General features: G+C 32.5%; 2 protein-coding genes across 5 annotated transcripts in view; one reads left to right on the plus strand and one right to left on the minus strand.

The window, feature by feature from the left end:
• Positions 1 to 9,344, minus strand: part of LOC115881481 (retinal guanylyl cyclase 2) — a 197,655-nt gene extending 188,311 nt beyond the window's left edge. The window contains exon 1 of the mRNA XM_030898974.1: positions 9,238 to 9,344. The gene's annotated coding sequence lies outside the window, so the exon portion shown is untranslated. The remainder of the gene's footprint in view (positions 1 to 9,237) is intronic.
• Positions 9,345 to 14,933: 5,589 nt separating this feature from the next.
• The window catches only part of LOC115881709 (E3 ubiquitin-protein ligase TRIP12), a 35,184-nt gene continuing 32,561 nt past the window's right edge, over positions 14,934 to 17,556 (plus strand). For 2 of the 4 annotated variants that reach the window (XM_030899313.1, XM_030899314.1), the window contains exons 1-3: positions 14,934 to 15,026; positions 15,894 to 16,156; positions 16,741 to 17,298. In XM_030899313.1, coding sequence (XP_030755173.1) covers positions 15,983 to 16,156; positions 16,741 to 17,298 — 732 coding nt within the window. In that variant the 5' untranslated portion in view covers positions 14,934 to 15,026; positions 15,894 to 15,982. Of the gene's footprint in view, positions 15,027 to 15,212; positions 15,316 to 15,893; positions 16,157 to 16,740; positions 17,299 to 17,556 lie in introns of those variants that run through there. The other 2 variants (XM_030899311.1, XM_030899312.1) reach the window with 2 other exon arrangements.

The following is a 17,556-nucleotide window of genomic DNA, read 5'->3' on the forward strand; positions in this document are numbered from 1 at the left end:
ATTTCATTTGGACGTGCTGTATGGGAAAACGCTGTTATTTCACAGCTACATAGATTCTCTTGAAAATATTTAAAAAAAAATTAATAAAACATGACAAAAAATGTAAAAATAAAAATAAAATTAATTTTTGATTTTCATAGGGGATGCACATGCCAATATGAAAAAAAACGCAAAATTTATATTTTTAGATATTACTCGTATTTGTTTATTGCTTTATAGACTTCTATATCTATTGTTTCTTTCTCCGTGCAATTTAAAATACACAGGAACTAAACACATTAAATATATTCTTGCAACGTATCAGATAAACTGAATTTTATGGACATCGTAAAAAGACACTTCTGGAAAGGTTGCGTATCTACATCCTTAGATAATAGGTCTGCTTATTTTTTATTTAAGCGAAACACCTAAAACTTTTTTAAATAGGACAACAATCCAGTTACGTCATTACACCGTTTCTCGCTCGATAACAAAAGTTAAGCGACGCTGAACAAGGTAAGAGTTTGGACGGATAAAAAAATCGGCTTACCAACTTTTCTATAGTTGGTTCCACAAAAGAATATAGCACCTATACAGGGTGAGTCTTAAGTAAAATATTTTTAGGGGTAGTATATTTCGACCCCAGAAACACGACCGATTTTTTTTTTTAACTTTTAGTTCAAAAACAAACTTTCTTCTACCAGCCCTAAAAATATTTGCACTTATTTAAGACTCACCCTGTATAATATTATGAATATTAGCGGTAGTTATGTGAACTAAATAGTACTAAAAAGTAAAGAGTATTTCCGCATACCACGATTATTTTTTAAGGTTTTATCCAAAGGTAACAAACTGTTGAGATGGGAATAAGTTTAAGACCAGTGTTACCAGCCATAAAAAATAAGAGCCGTGGCATATAAACGAAAATAGCACTTCGCAATGGAATATTTAAAATTTTATAAGAATTCCTTGAGTGCAGAGAACAGATACAATATATTAGTTAGCATTATCAGATCCTTATAAAAAAAGTTTTTGTATTATTAAAAGCAATTTTAAAATTTAAAGTTTTTGTCAATAGTTTTTTTTTATTCTTCGTCTATCGAAAACTATACATCATAAAAATAATTAAAAATCTGTTTAAGCTTGCCCCAATAAAGCCCTTTCATATACGATACCCTACATGACAAGGTTAATTCAATTCAAAATTTGCCGCCGTTCCTTGCATAAAGGCCCTGGTTTGTGTGATTTGATTAAAAATATACGGCTTTCAGAATTTTCCTCTTCTGTACAAAAGTTTTAAAAAAATGTACAAAAAGATTTAATTAAGATAATTAAATAAAAATTTAATTATAAATTATGACCGCGAATACCGTTGTTTAACCTCGATGATAATCCTTTATAGGCCAGTACTAATTATTTTCTAGTTTGATAAAATTGACTTCAAAAATATATAAACTGACACAAAAGTATCTTCTAAATAACATTTTTCAAAAAGTTTTTTGAAAAGGAGTTCTAAAAAGTTTTCCAAAATATAAAGAAAAATTTAAAAGAAAATGCTCGATTTTTAACACCTTTTTTTGCAAAAAAAAACTCATAGACGTGTTCCTGGGGTCGAAATATACCACCCCTGAAAATATTTGCACTTATTTAACACTCACCCTGTATAGTTTTACCCCATATTCTTTTATTAATATATAATAAATATGACTGACTGGCAGCAAAAAAAAGAATGAATAGCATTAGGTAAGTTTAAACAGTCTCGATCTAAATGTATACTAAGAATACGGTAGCGTAGATTGACAACTGGGGGCCTCGGTGCAATATTTTTCGAGCTCCCCTTTGTAAGAAGGTAGACGAATTTGACGCGAACTCTGCGGTTGACGGAGAAAACATATCTATTCTTGGCTTGACTTGGGAACGGAACTAAAAGCCAAGTTTAAATTGTTGTTTAAAATATTGCTACAATGAATTTGCTAAAAATTACTGAGACAGCAGAGAAGAGTTAAATAAGGTGTAAACTAGATTAGATAATAAAATATTAATATGTCTCGAAAATCCAAATCCAAATAAAGGAGAAAGGTGCGAGGGGTGGTGGTCGATTTTTCGACCAGAGACTGTTAAGGCAAATAGATAATATGTAATGATCTAATGCATATAATGTATAAACTGTATGTATCATCCAATAGAAGAAAAAGAGTAAGTTCATTTCATTATCTGTTAGCTCTCTATTCAACAATATACCCATATCAAGTAAATCAAATTTTGTATTTCCAGAAACTCGCATCCTATGAGATATACAGGATATGTTAACGATTTTAGAAAATATCATCGGAGCCGTAAATTTGGTGCACTAAATAAAAAGAAATAACCGTCACAGATACATTTTTAGCTGACCATACCAACAGGTATGTTAGGCTATTAAGATGGGCAAAAAAAAAGTTTTTTTAATTTCACTCAAAATGAGTTATTTGGGTCATAAATGACCTAAATACAAAATATTTTCATGGTGTCTGTCTGTCTGTCTGTATGTCAGTCTGTCCGCCTGTAACACGATAACTCAAAAACCGCTAAACCGATTTTAACCAAATTTGGCACAAAAATACTGTGACACCCGAGAATCTCGCCATTAGTTGGTAAGAAGGTATGGGAGGGGGTTAAAAATTTTAAAAAATCGTAACTCCAAAATTACAGTAGCTAGCGAAACGCGGTTTTCAATTTAAGATTAGGAATAATATTTGCAACAAAATTTGTAATAACATCAAAATCAGTCAAAGTCGCAGTTTTCGAGATATTAACATATTTTAATATGGGCGGCTATAATTGCCCCCCGGCGCCAATTTTTTTTAAATAGTAAAAATTTAAAATAATTTTATTTTATACAAGACTGTGAGTTTGAGTCTCTTGTCCCTCAGTAGAGGATTTTAACTAATAATTATTACCTATATGATACACAGCGAACTCAGTGTCACCAATGCTCACTGGTCGAATATTCAACCGTTTACACTAACTTTTCGCGCCAATTGGGCCAACGTTTAGGTAGATATGGTTAATTAAATGGCCAAAGCAAGCATAGAAATAAGCATATAGTAATCGCAAAACAATTTCCGATGCACGTGATCAATTTTGAGTGACAAGCGATGGCGACAGCGCTGCCAGATTGTGATGGATTTATGAGATAAATCTTGATTTAAAATTGACAAACAACATATTCATTATATAATTTTTCAAAGAGTTTTACGTTTTATTTTCAATTTAATAACTAGTATTTTAGTAATTAATTGATTTATTTGTGATATATACAGGGTGGTCCGAACTGTATTCCGGAAACTTCGGCAGCATAATCTGCAGGTAAAAATAAGTAAAAAAGTTCGTATAAATGTGTGTCTTAAAATGCTTGGTTTCGGAGATACAGGGTGTAGAAATTTCATTTTTTATTTCGATTTTTTCAAAATAATTTCTGAACTAACCTCAATATTTGGATGAAAATTGGTGTCTGGGAGTTTTTTGACATGAGAAATTTAATTTTGATGTCAATATGACTCCCAATTGGTAGAGGGCGCCACCTACATGTGTTTTAACTCATTTGAAGAGTAATAATTTTTCGTCCGTACCTGTATAAAACTACTGAGTGAGAAAATATACATTTCCGTGACTTTTTACGTAAAAAATATCTCTTGGCAAAAATCGCTACGAGCAACCGTTCTCAAGATATTTAGAACGGAAATAGTCAATACACATTTTTGACAAAAAATAAACGTATGTTGAGTAGATAGTTTGTTTGTAATGATAAAATTGGGAATTTTTTATTTTTTTAAATTAATCATATTTTTTTTGGAAAAATTATAATAAAACAATTTCTGTTGAACTTTTGACACAATATGTTTAATTTATGTCAGTGATGATAGGTATTGATAATTTCGATTCCAAATATTTCGGGGACCATTTCTCGTAGCGATTTTTACCAAGAGATCTTTTTTACGTAGAAAAAGCCGTAAATGTAAATTTTTTTACTCAGTAGTTTTATACAGGTAGGGATGAAAAGTTATTAATCTTCAAACCAGTTAGAAAATATGTAGGTGGCGCCCTCTACAAGTAGGAGTCATATTGACATCAAATTCAAATTTCTCATGTCAAAAAACTCCCAGTCACCAATTTTCATACAAATATTGCCGTTACTTCAGAAATTATTAGAAAAAAATCGAAATAGAAATGAAACTTCTACACCCTGTATCTCCGAAACTAAGCATTTTAGGACATACATTTATACGAACTTTTTTACTTACTTTTATTTGCGGAATATGCTGCCGAAGTTTCCGGAATACAATTCGGACCACCCTGTATATTTAGATATAGATATGGTTATTGGTAAAATGGCCAAGGCACGCATAGAAATAAGCATAGCAAACAAACTGGGCAATAATACACTTCCACGCGAGTTGGTCAAATTAAAGTGGTCGATTTAGCGACCATCAACCTATAGAGGGTTAAGACTATATAAAGACTATTAAGAAACATAAAGACTATGTTTTTATGATTTAATTACAAATGTATAGTTTTCAGATTTTTTTCTATACTTGTAGTATAAGACGGTATTACTTGACAAATTTCATAATTCTAGATCAACGGAACATATACCCTATAAATTTTGAGTCCCTTGAGTGTCAAAATATACGTGTTTTGCGCCATAAACATCTTTTTTTGCGTTACCTTAGAAGCTTGATTTTTTCACAGCATCAAGGAACTGTAGATCTGAATATATGGTTTTAATTTCAACTCAGTACCTCCACGCGTTTCCGAGATAAAGGGTCTTGACAGACAGACAGACGTACGGACAACAAAGTGATCCTATGAGGGTTCCGTTTTTCCTTTTGAAGTACAGAGAACCCTAAAAAGGTATTTAAATTTACAAAAATAAATTTCAAATTATCTTACAGAAACATTTTTAAGCTACGAACCTTTGCTTAATTTAAACGTCTTTTGTCTGTCACTCTTATTTTCTTTAAATACAAATTATTAAATTAAAAAAATACAATGGTGATTTATTATTTCAGTTCCAGGCTCTTAAACATTTTGGCCAAAAAGTTTGAGGCAACAAAAAAAGGTAATGAAGGAAAATGAAAAGTTCTTTTTTATTCTCCAAAAAGTTTACTTCTTTCGAGTTTGGGCTCTTCATAAATAATTGAATCGTTTGGTATTCTCAAGACGTGCCGAAGTATTCGACTTTCTCCATTTTTTAGGTGTATTAATCATTATTCTTTCCTCTTTTTGAATGTCGTTTAGCCATTTCATGTTATTGTTTTAAAAAACACTTGTTTATACAGTTATGTGGAGATGCTATTATGGAGAAATATATAACTCTAAAAATACATTTTAAATTTTAATATTTTACTGCAATAGATCTTCACAAAATAACACCATACGAGGATGGTCTGAAAAGTTTTCGACCTCAACGTGAAGATGGCAGCACTCCTAGATAAAAGCTAGTGAATTTTCATTGTTCATCTGTTGACAGTTATTCACCAAAGTTTCAGCCATTTTGGATGCGTAGTTGTTATGTAACAGTCGTTTGAGTGAGTTGATGTCAGTGTTTTTGTGAAAATGGACAAAATCGAGTATCGAGCTGTCATTAAATATCTGGTTTTGAAAGGCAATACGCCTACACAAATTAAACATGAGTTGGATTCTGTGTATGGGGACTCTGCACCATCATTTACCACAGTAAAATTTTGGGCAGCTGAATTTAAATGTGGCGGTAAGAGCTTGGGAGACGATGAACGTTCGGGACGTTCAAAAACTGCAACTACCGACGATAACATCGCCAAAGTTCACCAAATGGTGCTAGGCGACTGCCGAATTAAAGTCAGAGAAATAGCAGAGGTTATGAACATATCAAAAGAACGTGTTTGTCACATATTAAATCAAGATTTAGGCATGAGAAAGCTGCCCGCGCGTTGGGTGCCGCGTTTGCTCACGTTAGACCAAAAGCGTGTTCGTATGAACATTTCCAACGCTATGTCAGCGCAGTTTAGGCGCAATAAATCCGAGTTTTGGCGTCGATTAATTACTGTAGATGAAACTTGGATACACCACTATACACCAGAAACAAAAATACAGTCCAAACAGTGGACGGCAAAGGGAGAACCAGCTCCAAAAAAAGCAAAAACTGTTATTTCGGCTGGGAAAGTGATGGCGACTGTTTTTTGGGATAGTCATGGAGTTATTTTATTTGATTATCTCCAAAAAGGAAAAACCATCCAGGAGCATTCTACGCATCATTGCTTGACAAGCTAAAAGCAGAACTTACGGAAAAACGGCCACATTTACAGAAAAGGAAAATCCTGTCTCACCAAGATAACGCACCGTCTCACACGTCAGCGGCTGCCATGGCGAAAATCCACGAATTACGGTTTGAACTGCTTGACCATCCGCCTTACTCACCAGATCTAGCCCCTAGCGATTTCTTTTTGTTCCCTCATTTAAAAATTGCGCTCTGAGGACAGAGATTTTCGTCAAATGAAGAGGCAATCACCTTCGTGAACCACTATTTTGTAGAGAAAAACGCGGAGTACTATTTGGACGGGTTACAGAGATGGGAGCATCGCTGGGAAAAGTGTGTAGAATGACAAGGGGACTATTGAAAAATAAAATAAAATATTCAGAAAAAATATCTTGTATCTTTGTTAGGTCGGAAACTTTTCAGACCACCCTCGTAGATAAAAAAAACCCTAGAAGTCACTTGATAACGGTCAGTGATACTTCTTACCGAAACGTTGTCTAAGCAAAGATAAATACAGACAATAAAAGTCCGAAATTCTTTTAGTTTCCAATACTGAATACTACTTAGTCTACCACATCATTAATGTCACATATAATAAAATTACAACAGAACAGTTTCATTGACAACCCCTGCTATAATATTTTTCTGTCACAGATACTGAAGATATTGTTATAATCCTTTTGGTAAATTGATTCACTTTTAGGGGGAAGTACCGCTTGTCGTGTTTCTTCAACTTTCATTAATATTTTCTCCATTTTAATGGAAACGTACTCAAACCTGTGCCGAATTCGTACGAAAGGCATTTTTTGTCAAAAATCTGAACTCCATGCGACAACAACCGTCAATTTATAAACAGGTCATTTATTACAATAGTAACCTGGCAACAAATAATGTTCCTACCTTTGAATAAGAAGACTAAGGAAGGAGCATATCAAAAATCTTAGGTGCACCGCGATGGGCCTCAAATATGGCCGACTTAAATTCCGGTTTATCAGTGTCGTTCTAATTTTATTTAAAAAATGTAAAACTATGATGTAGGGTAGACGTGGGGTAGACTCAATAATTTGTTGTTTTATTTTACGTTGTGAATAAATGTTGGTAGTTATTAAAATTGTTATAAAAATATATAATTCTAATAAAAATATTTAAGTTATAATAAGTATTTATTAACACAAACATCCGATACGCTACTGAAGCAGGTAAGTCAAATTAACGTATCTAAATTCTTTGACATCTAATCTTTGACAAGTAATAAATAAAAGCTAAAATGCAAGAAAAATATATAATTTAGTTAATTTAAGTGAATTTCATAAATGATCGGTTTACTACACGTATGTATATTATATAGTCACTTACTAGCGAAAAGTTGTTCCATTACACAACCAACTATTTTAGAGTCTTTTTCGATAAATCGCGATAGTGTCACTGTTAATTTAAGTTCTGCAACAATTTCCATCTAGATTTACTACCTTTATACAACTATCAGTAGTAGAATAAATAATAAATAACATAAAATAAGCTCCGTAAAGACTGACAAATCCACAAAATTTCAAATCAAATTCAAATGTGTCAAATGAATCGTCAAACAGAACTGTCAAGGATCCCCACCCTAGAGAGCTTTTATGGTGGCTTTTCCGCCCACCATGCATGAATACATGGATAGCATTATGCTCCTTCCTTAGTCTTCTTATTCAAAGGTTCCTACCAGAGCGTTGTTGCTAATATACCGGAAGATTAATAAATACAATATTTGTGTCGTTTTAAAATGGGACAAAATATACTAAATTCAGTAAGAAATAAAATTATCTATGTACCACTCACCGCGCACCGGTACGAAAAACATCAGGCACCTTAAAATTTTCATGTAATTTAGAGTTTAATATATTCCGTTCTAGTGAACCGATTTTGATGATTTTTTAAGCAACTTGTAGCTAAATTATTTTAATGTTAAAAGTTACCATCTGTCAATTATACGGGGGAAAACAAAATATTGATATTTTGGTGAAAGTTTGAAACACCCGGTGGAGTACGTTAACAAAGCAAGGAATTTAAAAATTATTTTATCATCTGGGTGAATATTTTCTTGATAGTTTGCTTTTTAATTCATCTCAATAGTTTTTTTTTAATATATTCGCTTTTGAAGACAGTAATATTTTTTCGTATTTTTACGTTAAAACCATGCCTTTTGTATTTGGTCCTAGTCATCAGACCTATAACTTAGTGGTTATGATTTATGTAATATCACTGCCTTTACAGGGATAGTTACTCTAGCAGATATGGTTTTAAGTTTAAAAGTTGATCTCCACCATGATCAATTAAAGCAACAACAGCCGATTACCTCATAACTTTAAAAACCATCCCTACCAGAGTAAACGTCAATAAATAATAATAATATGATATATCAATCAAAGTGACATTACAGAAACATTAAACACTTTTTTATTAATGCTAAAATAGGGTTAAAATTGTTACTGTCTTATTCATAAGCGAATATCTCCAATAAAAATAAAGTTATTGAGATAAATAAAAAAACAAGCCATCGAGAAGAGACGTAGGTACCTAGATGATAAAATGATTTTCCTTAAATGAAATGTGAAATGAAAATGAAATGTCTTGCTTTGTTAACATATTCCACAGGGTGTTTCAAACTTTTACCAAAATATCAACATTTTGTTTTCCCTCGTATAATTGACAGATGGAAACTTTCATTTTTAATTTAGAAAAAGACAATAAAAAGAAATTTAGCTGCAAATATCTTAAAAAATCATGAAAATCGACCTATTGGAACAAAATATATTAAACCTTAAAATACATCAAAATTTTAAGGTGCCCGTTTTTCGTACCGATGAGTGTATAAAGTGTTAATAACCTCGGCTAATTAACTCCCTTGATACATAACTATTGAATAAACCCAAATAAACACTACTTACAATAAACAAATGATTGAGATTTTTTACTTAATATAAACGAAAAAATCTTACCTTGTCTCAAAACAAAGACATACTCTCAAACATCGTAAAATAGACGAAAAAATAAAAAATCCCAATGGAGAAGACGAAAAAAATTCCCGGAAAAATGTATATTTTCCTACTCGCGTTATATCGACGACACAACACGCTGAAGAGCGCTAGAAGCAAAGTGAAAAGGTCTCGCTAGCGACGCTCTTTGCCCGAAACTGAGTCGCGAAACGCGGTTGTCGCGACGCTTGCCGTCGACGCTGCGTCCGCCTCATCCAGCTGGAGCAGAGGACCAGACGCCTGGACAGGCGTCCCTGCCAGCGTCGGTACAGAGCGCTCTTCCGACTCCCAATCGATGGCCGAACTGCACGCGGGGACTTCGAGCGGGCCCGCATCATTGACGTAGTACCACAAAAACAAACGAAGAATATTATTGGGCCATCCTGTACAGGGTGTCCTCTTTTTGTTTGTTTTACAGGCTTTCTCGTGTATGAGTAGAAAAACAAAGATGCGGTTTTCACATTACTATACTACCATATGATCGAAAAAACGGCGTCCAGTTGGCTTGGAAATGACGATCGATTACATTTCCCCGAGGGTTGTCTCGCTGTTGGAATTACATTACAGGGTGGGTCAAATTCGACGCTTTTGAAGGAAAACACAGTTTCCTATAGGAAATAGACGAAAACTAATATTCGCTTCTGGAGCTCAATTTTTATTAAAAACATGATGATGAAAACCGCACATCGATATCTGTTGCCCTTTATGAGTTACGTGGTGTTTTCCAAAAATGTGCATTTTTAACAAATCGTTATAACTTTCTTGCTATGGAAAATTTTGTATTTTTGTGAAAACATTTCCATGACATTTTTAACGTAGAGTTTAATGGTTTCAGTATATTTTTTTTTAAATTAATAATTTCAGAGTTATAAACAAAAAAAAATATTTTTTATTTGGGAGACCCTGTATATTTTTAATTAAGTGAAAAGGACTTAAAATTACCTTTCCAAAAATATAGCACACTTGATATTTTGTTATAGTCCCCTTCGAAATACAGAATTTTTAATAATTTGATACCACACACTTGGTATTTCGAGCCAAATTGTCGTTATGATGAACCGCAGGTTACAATTTCAAATAAACCATATGCAAAAATGTCAAAAGTTGAACGTTGAACGACATATGATATGTCGTTCTATTCAGAGTGTTATTTTCTATTGAGTTACAATTTCAAATAAACCATATGCAAAAATGTCAAAAGTTGAACGTTGAACGACATATGATATGTCGTTCTATTCAGAGTGTTATTTTCTATTGAATAAAGTAAAAAAATACCGAGAGTGCCATTTAAAAATCAAATGTTGTAGTCATTTCCGGTGAAACCGGAAGTGACCGAAAACAATTGAATATTGACAATCAATCCTAATTTATGTCATATACTAACATACCAAATCTCGTTGTTTTATCTGAAAAAATAAAAAAGTTATAGGTGTGAGCCACTTTTGAGACGCACCCGGTATAGTTTAAATTGTTAAAAAATTCTGCATCTCTCATTGCAAATATTATTTTCATTTTAATTGTTGCTCACTGCAAAAAATTTTTGCATTCCAGCCGGCGCCGTTCAAAGCCTACTTATTCACAGTGGGTGAATTTTTAAAAACTCTATATCTCGAAAAGGAATCGAGCAAAATATCAAGTATGCTATACTTTTGAAAAAGTAATTTTAAATTATTTTCAACGAATTAAAAATATACAGGGTGTCCCATATAAAAAATCAATTTTTCTGTTGTTAATTTTTAAATGATTAATTTTAAAAAATTATATTTAAACCATTAAATTCTACGTAAAAAGGTGCTTCGGAAATGTTTTCACAAAAATACAAAATTTTCCACAGCAAAAAGTTACAGCGATTTGTTAAAAATGCACATTTTTGAAAAACACCCCGTATGTCCGAAACGGTAACAGATATTGATGTGCGGTTTTCACTGTCATGTTTTTTATAAAAATTGAGCTCCAAAGTTATAGATATTTTTGATGCACTTGTGCAGTAATTCTATACACAGACACTAGCGTGGAATAGTAAATAACCAACATTTGACGTTGAATAAATGATTTAATTGTTTTGATTACCTAATTTAAACAGGCCGCTATGTTAAAAAGTGAAATAATGCATTTTTTACAAGATTAATAAAAATAAGTATAAAGCAGGAACGGATATACGGTAGGGGTAATGGGGGACAGGGCCGTATCTGGGGAGGTGTTTTGGGGGTTCAAACCCCCCCCCGAAATTATGGCCGAAAATTTTTAAAAAGTAATGATCATTAAGTAAGTAAGTAAGAACGAAACAAAAAAGAAGAAGAAGAAGATGGATGAATATCAATGACTAAAGAATACCAGGACATGTAACGTCCATATACGGGCTGCAGCAGAATTTGTGACCTTAGACGCCAACTTTTTAGACATAACGACATCATCAGCTGGTCATCAGCGACAATTTTAGCGATTTTTAATAGTTGGTTGTGTTTTGAAAAATTCCGAATACTTCCGAAATAAAATGAAAAACACATTTTCATGGCCACTTTTTCTGCTCTATAATTCTGTGTGATTAAATATTGACTCTGACGTTTCGGCTTCTGGCGACCATCATCAACTTAATTTTTTTAAATACGGACCTGATTTTTTTTCAATTTAATTAAATCCTTTCATCACTCTTAAAACACTATAGTCACTTTGATATTTGCCGACATTTCGTACAGAAAATTCCATCCAGGCCCGTTCCTGGGGTATCTGTCGCCTACGTGCAGCATTCTTTGGTGCGCCCTTTTTATATTTAAATCAATTATATATTTTAATCTTAATCTCAAAAATTTAAAGAATTTATAATCTGCCACAAACGAGCAATATGTAATTGGAAATGTAAAAAAACTATTCTAATTAAAGTATAAAAACATTTATTAAATAAAGCAAACAAACAAAACCACAAAAATATTTAGTAACAAAAATAGTACCCTAAAGAAAAAAACTGACCCATTTTATATGAAATATATAAAAGCAATAAACTAAAAATCGGAAATAATATGCATGTATTGATTTCTTTCGAAAATTGACAACTATGAAACTATGAACCCTTCCCGGACACAAACGGTACATTGTGAGACAGGAAATTGTAGAGAGAAACAAGCCCTATAACATAGGATACAACATTTTAATGAACAGTGCTTTCCATAAAATCAATAAAATGAAAAATATACGAAATAATATACATGTACTGATTTCTTTCGAAAATCGACAACTATGAAACTATGATCCCTTCCCCGATACAAACGGTATATTGTAAGACAGAAAATTGTAGAGAGAAACAAGCCCTATAACATAGGATAGAACATTTTAATGAACAGTGCTTTCCATAAAATCAATAAAATGAAAATATACGAAATAATATACATGCACTGATTTCTATCGAAAATCGACAACTATGAAACTATGATCCCTTCCCCGACACAAACGGTACATTGTGAGACAGGAAATTGTAGAGAGAAACAAGCCCTATAACATAGGATACAACATTTTAATGAACAGTGCTTTCCATAAAATCAATAAAATGAAAAATATACGAAATAATATAAATGTACTGATTTCTTTCGAAAATCGACAACTATGAAACTATGATCCCTTCCCCGATACAAACGGTATATTGTGAGACAGAAAATTGTAAAGAGAAACAAGCCCTATAACATAGGATACAACATTTTAATGAACAGTGCTTTCCATAAAATTAATAAAATGAAAAATATACGAAATAATATACATGTACTGATTTCTGTCGAAAATCGACAACTATGAAACTATGATCCCTTCCCCGATACAAACGGTACGGTGAGACAGGAAATTGTAGAGAGAAACAAGCCCTATAACATAGGATACAACATTTTAATGAACAGTGCTTTCCATAAAATCAATAAAATGAAAAATATACGAAATAATATACATGTACTGATTTCTGTCGAAAATCCACAACTATGAAACTATGATCCTTTCCCCGACACAAACGGTACATTGTGAGACAGGAAATTGTAGAGAGAAACAAGCCCTATAACATAGGATACAAAATTTTAATGAACAGTGCTTTCCATAAAATGAATGACAGATTGCCCTAGACTTGTTTATTCGGTGCGGCCAACGCAAAAAAGACGCTAAGCAAACTTTATTCTATGATGTATGTTTAAGTATTTGTTTATTAACAAGAAAGCGTATCGGTTTTTTGTTACAAAGTACTGATTGACACTTTGATTTTGCGCCCCCAAAATGTTGCGCCTGCGTGCGTGCACGCACTGCACGCTCGCCAGGAACGGCCCTGATTCCATCACCAGAATATTTTATGCAAAAAAAAATAAAAAAAAGGCAATACACAGCATTTTATTGAACATCAAATTGCGCAACTTTGCCTCCATTTAACCAATCCTGTATCTCTTACGGTTTCCGAAATCCCAATGATGAGCGTCGAATTCGAGCCACCCTGTACATACCATGCAATATAATGTGTTTAGTTTATGGTACTTAGTTTTGAAATTGATAATAATCCCAATTTAAAAATACAAAGAATTCGTTATTTTATAATTTTAGAGAAGTTTTCTTATACAAAATGAACGCTCCATGGATAACGACAGCTTGTATTAAAATGAAATTTTATGGGCGTGTGAAGGTAAATTTAGAGCGCTTTTTGAGTGTTCTTGCGTGTTTTATAAAAAATATAAATTTGATGTGGAATTTTTTGGGGTCACCCTGTAGAACAACATATTTTTTAAAAATTATGCTATAAAATTAATCTACATCTTTGTAAGGCCATCTCTGTAATCTACATCTTTGTAATCTACATCTTGCCTATATGTAGGTCGTTCTCCTTGGAGCCTTGCTGGTCATATTTAAAAACCATTCAGTATAAATTATAACGTTATGATATTCCGAAATTAGAAATTTTATGAAAAAGTATCGACCGAGTAAAAAATCCTCCAATTTTCCGAAAACTTCGATAATTTTTTATAAATCTACTTACCTATATACATTCCTATATACGTTTTTAACAATGCATATTATTTCTTTATGAGAAACTATATATATACAGCTTTTAACTTTTTATCGAATTCAAAATTTAATAATTAATTTTATTCTAAAAAAAATGTTAGTACTTACGATTATTACCTACGCCATTTTCAGTTAAAATTTCTTAACTTAAAAAAACTGCGTTTTTTTTCGAGTTGTTTATTTAAAAAAACAAATTCTTGTTGCCATGGACACAGCCACCTACATATTATGTTACTAATGTGCTAATACCAAATACTTAAATTTAATAAAGCATTGAAAATCTCTGTTGAAAACGGCCTACTATAATTTTTAAACGCTCCTACAAGTTTTGCGTCAAATACTTATTATTATTTTTTCATGTTGTACAAACATAGTGAAAGTTAAAATTTACTTCAGATATTGAACAAGATATATAAGTAAATTATTTAAGCAAATTTAATTAGATAAGTAGTAATTATAATAATAGAAAAATTTACTTAAAATAAGATTTTTTCTACAATTTACAGCGCCATTTATGCAACAATTTTCGTAATTGATTTTTTCGCAATAAATGTTTTCTGTAACCCAGACTGTCACATTTCACTACGCTTCGTATAGATGTCGCTGAATCCCTTGTTTTGTACGTAAAACAGGCTTATCATTACACACTGTACACTGTTTCATACTTCCATAATGGTGTATTCGAAATCATATGTTTTTGTGAGTGATATCTCTATGAATAAATACATCATGTAAGTATTTAAAAGCCATATTTCAATATTTAGTGCTAAATTAAACGTTTTCTGTTGGCGTTGGTTAATTATATAAAGGGAAAAGCCTTTGATCCTTTGTGTGGTGTGATAGGGATTTTTTAATCTGTCATGGCACTCATGGCCACAATCTCTCCTCGCAGCAACTTGACGTGGTCGTCGAAAATCCATTAATATAATAAACTTTTAATACGCAAATTGTATTTTCGCTGTGAATCTTCCTATTGAAAAATCCCCGAGAGCTTTTCGCAATGGATCTAATTCATAGGAGGTAGTGTAAAAAAACGATTGTATGGATTTTTTCGTCAGTCAACATCTGTAGTTGGCTGATACACTCGTTAATAGTTTTATTTCATTTTGATATTCAATGTCGTATTTTACTTCAAGGAGCAACACCCATTGGCTCTTTGTTTCTGATGTATAAATATTTTTATTTATTTTCTTTTTGAGTAATATTTTAGTTCAGTGAAATTAAGTAATTTTGATCAATGAATAGGTATGACAAGCTTGTTTATGTTATTTGTGAATACTAGATTTTTGGTTCCTAGATTGATTTGGAAAATGTAAAATGATCTGCTATTTCAAAAGTTTACTTTGTAAAAATGAAAGAGAAGGTTGTAGGTATTTTTAAACATAGTAAACAGTTTGTTAATTCAACCTTTGTATAATTGATAATTACGATTGTCGATAATTTATTATATTAGAATTATATTTACCTACTGATTACACACACTTTAACAGTTATTTTGTAGTTTTTAATCTGTAACCTTCAAACTTATTTATCACGTTTGTCTAAATTGACAAGTGGATATTTACCTAATACAGAATTTGTACATGATGACTTTTCAGCAGAGCCTAAGCGAACTTGAGCAAGTCAGTCGAATATTAAAAGGGAATGTGTGTCATCAGTAAGTGGAGGAGCTTAGAACGCTTCGTCTATGGCAGATCCAGCTAACGCGTTCGCTGCTGCAAGCACTAGCCGCCGCAAGCGTGTGCTGCAATCGCAGCTCAAGTCCGAGGCCAAGCGCCTACGGAAGTCCTCACTCGAAGAGTCCAGCTCGCAACCTAGAAGCAATTGCTCCACTTCAACAAAGACAGGGGGCAGTGTAAAGGTAATGAATCTATTTTCTCTACCTAGACAGAATGCCATTCATACTATTTATAGACTTTAGATATATCCAGAGCTGAAACAAGTCACTTTCAAAAACTTAAATTCTTAAGTTCTAAGTCATGTAAAATCTAAAAGATTTTAATCTTAAGTCTTTGACTTAAATCATTTTCTTTCAAGTCAATAGTTTTATAGACTTTAGATATATCCAGAGCTGCAACAAGTCAATTTCAAAAAGACTTAAATTATTAAGTTCCAAGTCATGTAAAATCTAAAAGATTTAAATCTTAAGTCAATTTCAACATAAAGTTAAAATTATTTAAATCTTAAGTCTTTGACTTGAATCATTTTCTTTCAAGTCAAGTCATTTTGTTAAGGACTTAAATCAGTATAATAATTTAAGTTGTTTTTATGACTTGTAATCTATATTTTTGATTTAAATCATGATGATCTGCGAGTTAAGTCAGCAAAATGACTTAAATCAAAAAATGCAGCTCCTTAGAAGCAAAAAGGACACTTTAACTTAAATTACCTTCTTTTTTACTCTAATTTACAAAACCATCTACTATTTTATTTGTTTTGTTATAGGTTAAGTCAACTAAATCCCAAACTGCTAATAACAAACGGGAGCGGTCGAGGTCTCAAGAAGGCCCCACATCGTCTACATCTTCCCACAAGGACACCTCCGCACACAACAACAACATTCTCTTTACGAGGAGAGCGTCCAGGTCGAATCCTATTGATCTAACTCCTTTGGATATCGAGGGTCCCGAACACAAGACGAAAAAGAAACACAAAACTGACAAGGAGAAATCCAAGCCACACAGCAAATCCGTGGATTTGGAAGCTTCAACGTCTTCGGAAATCAACATAACAATTAAGAAAGTGAATTCAGCATCACAAAAACCGAAAGAAAAGACCAAGAATAACAAGAAGAACAAGGAGTCAAAACATCTAGACCGTAAAGCGTCCAAAGAAAAGGGATCTGAGAGAGATAGAAGCAGTTCTCAGGAGAAAAAGGACAATTTGAGAAAGCACAGGAACAAATCTAATACTAGTTTAAGTGTTAAGTTAAATTATACTCTAGGCGTAGAAGATTTTGAACCAAGTACTTCAGGTTTAAACAGTACATATCCACAGACGCAAGTAAGTTTTCAATTCTTCATTTAAATGTTGATTTAACTGACCAGAGAACTGTGTTAACGTAAACCGCTTTGACATACAAGTGTATCATTAAAAAGATTAAGGTATTCTCCAACTCTAAATGAGAAGCAAAAACCCCTCACCATTTTTATTTTGGGTATTAATGAAATATAGTTTCATCTCAAGGTATAAATCAGATGGTTATATTATATAAAAATATCCTATTTACAAATATTAACAAGGAAGATCTTAACTTGTTCG

The sequence above is a fragment of the Sitophilus oryzae genome, unplaced genomic scaffold (genome assembly GCF_002938485.1).
Source record: "Sitophilus oryzae breed Bouriz unplaced genomic scaffold, Soryzae_2.0 scaffold_172_pilon_pilon, whole genome shotgun sequence".
Taxonomy (NCBI): Eukaryota; Metazoa; Arthropoda; class Insecta; order Coleoptera; family Curculionidae; genus Sitophilus; species Sitophilus oryzae.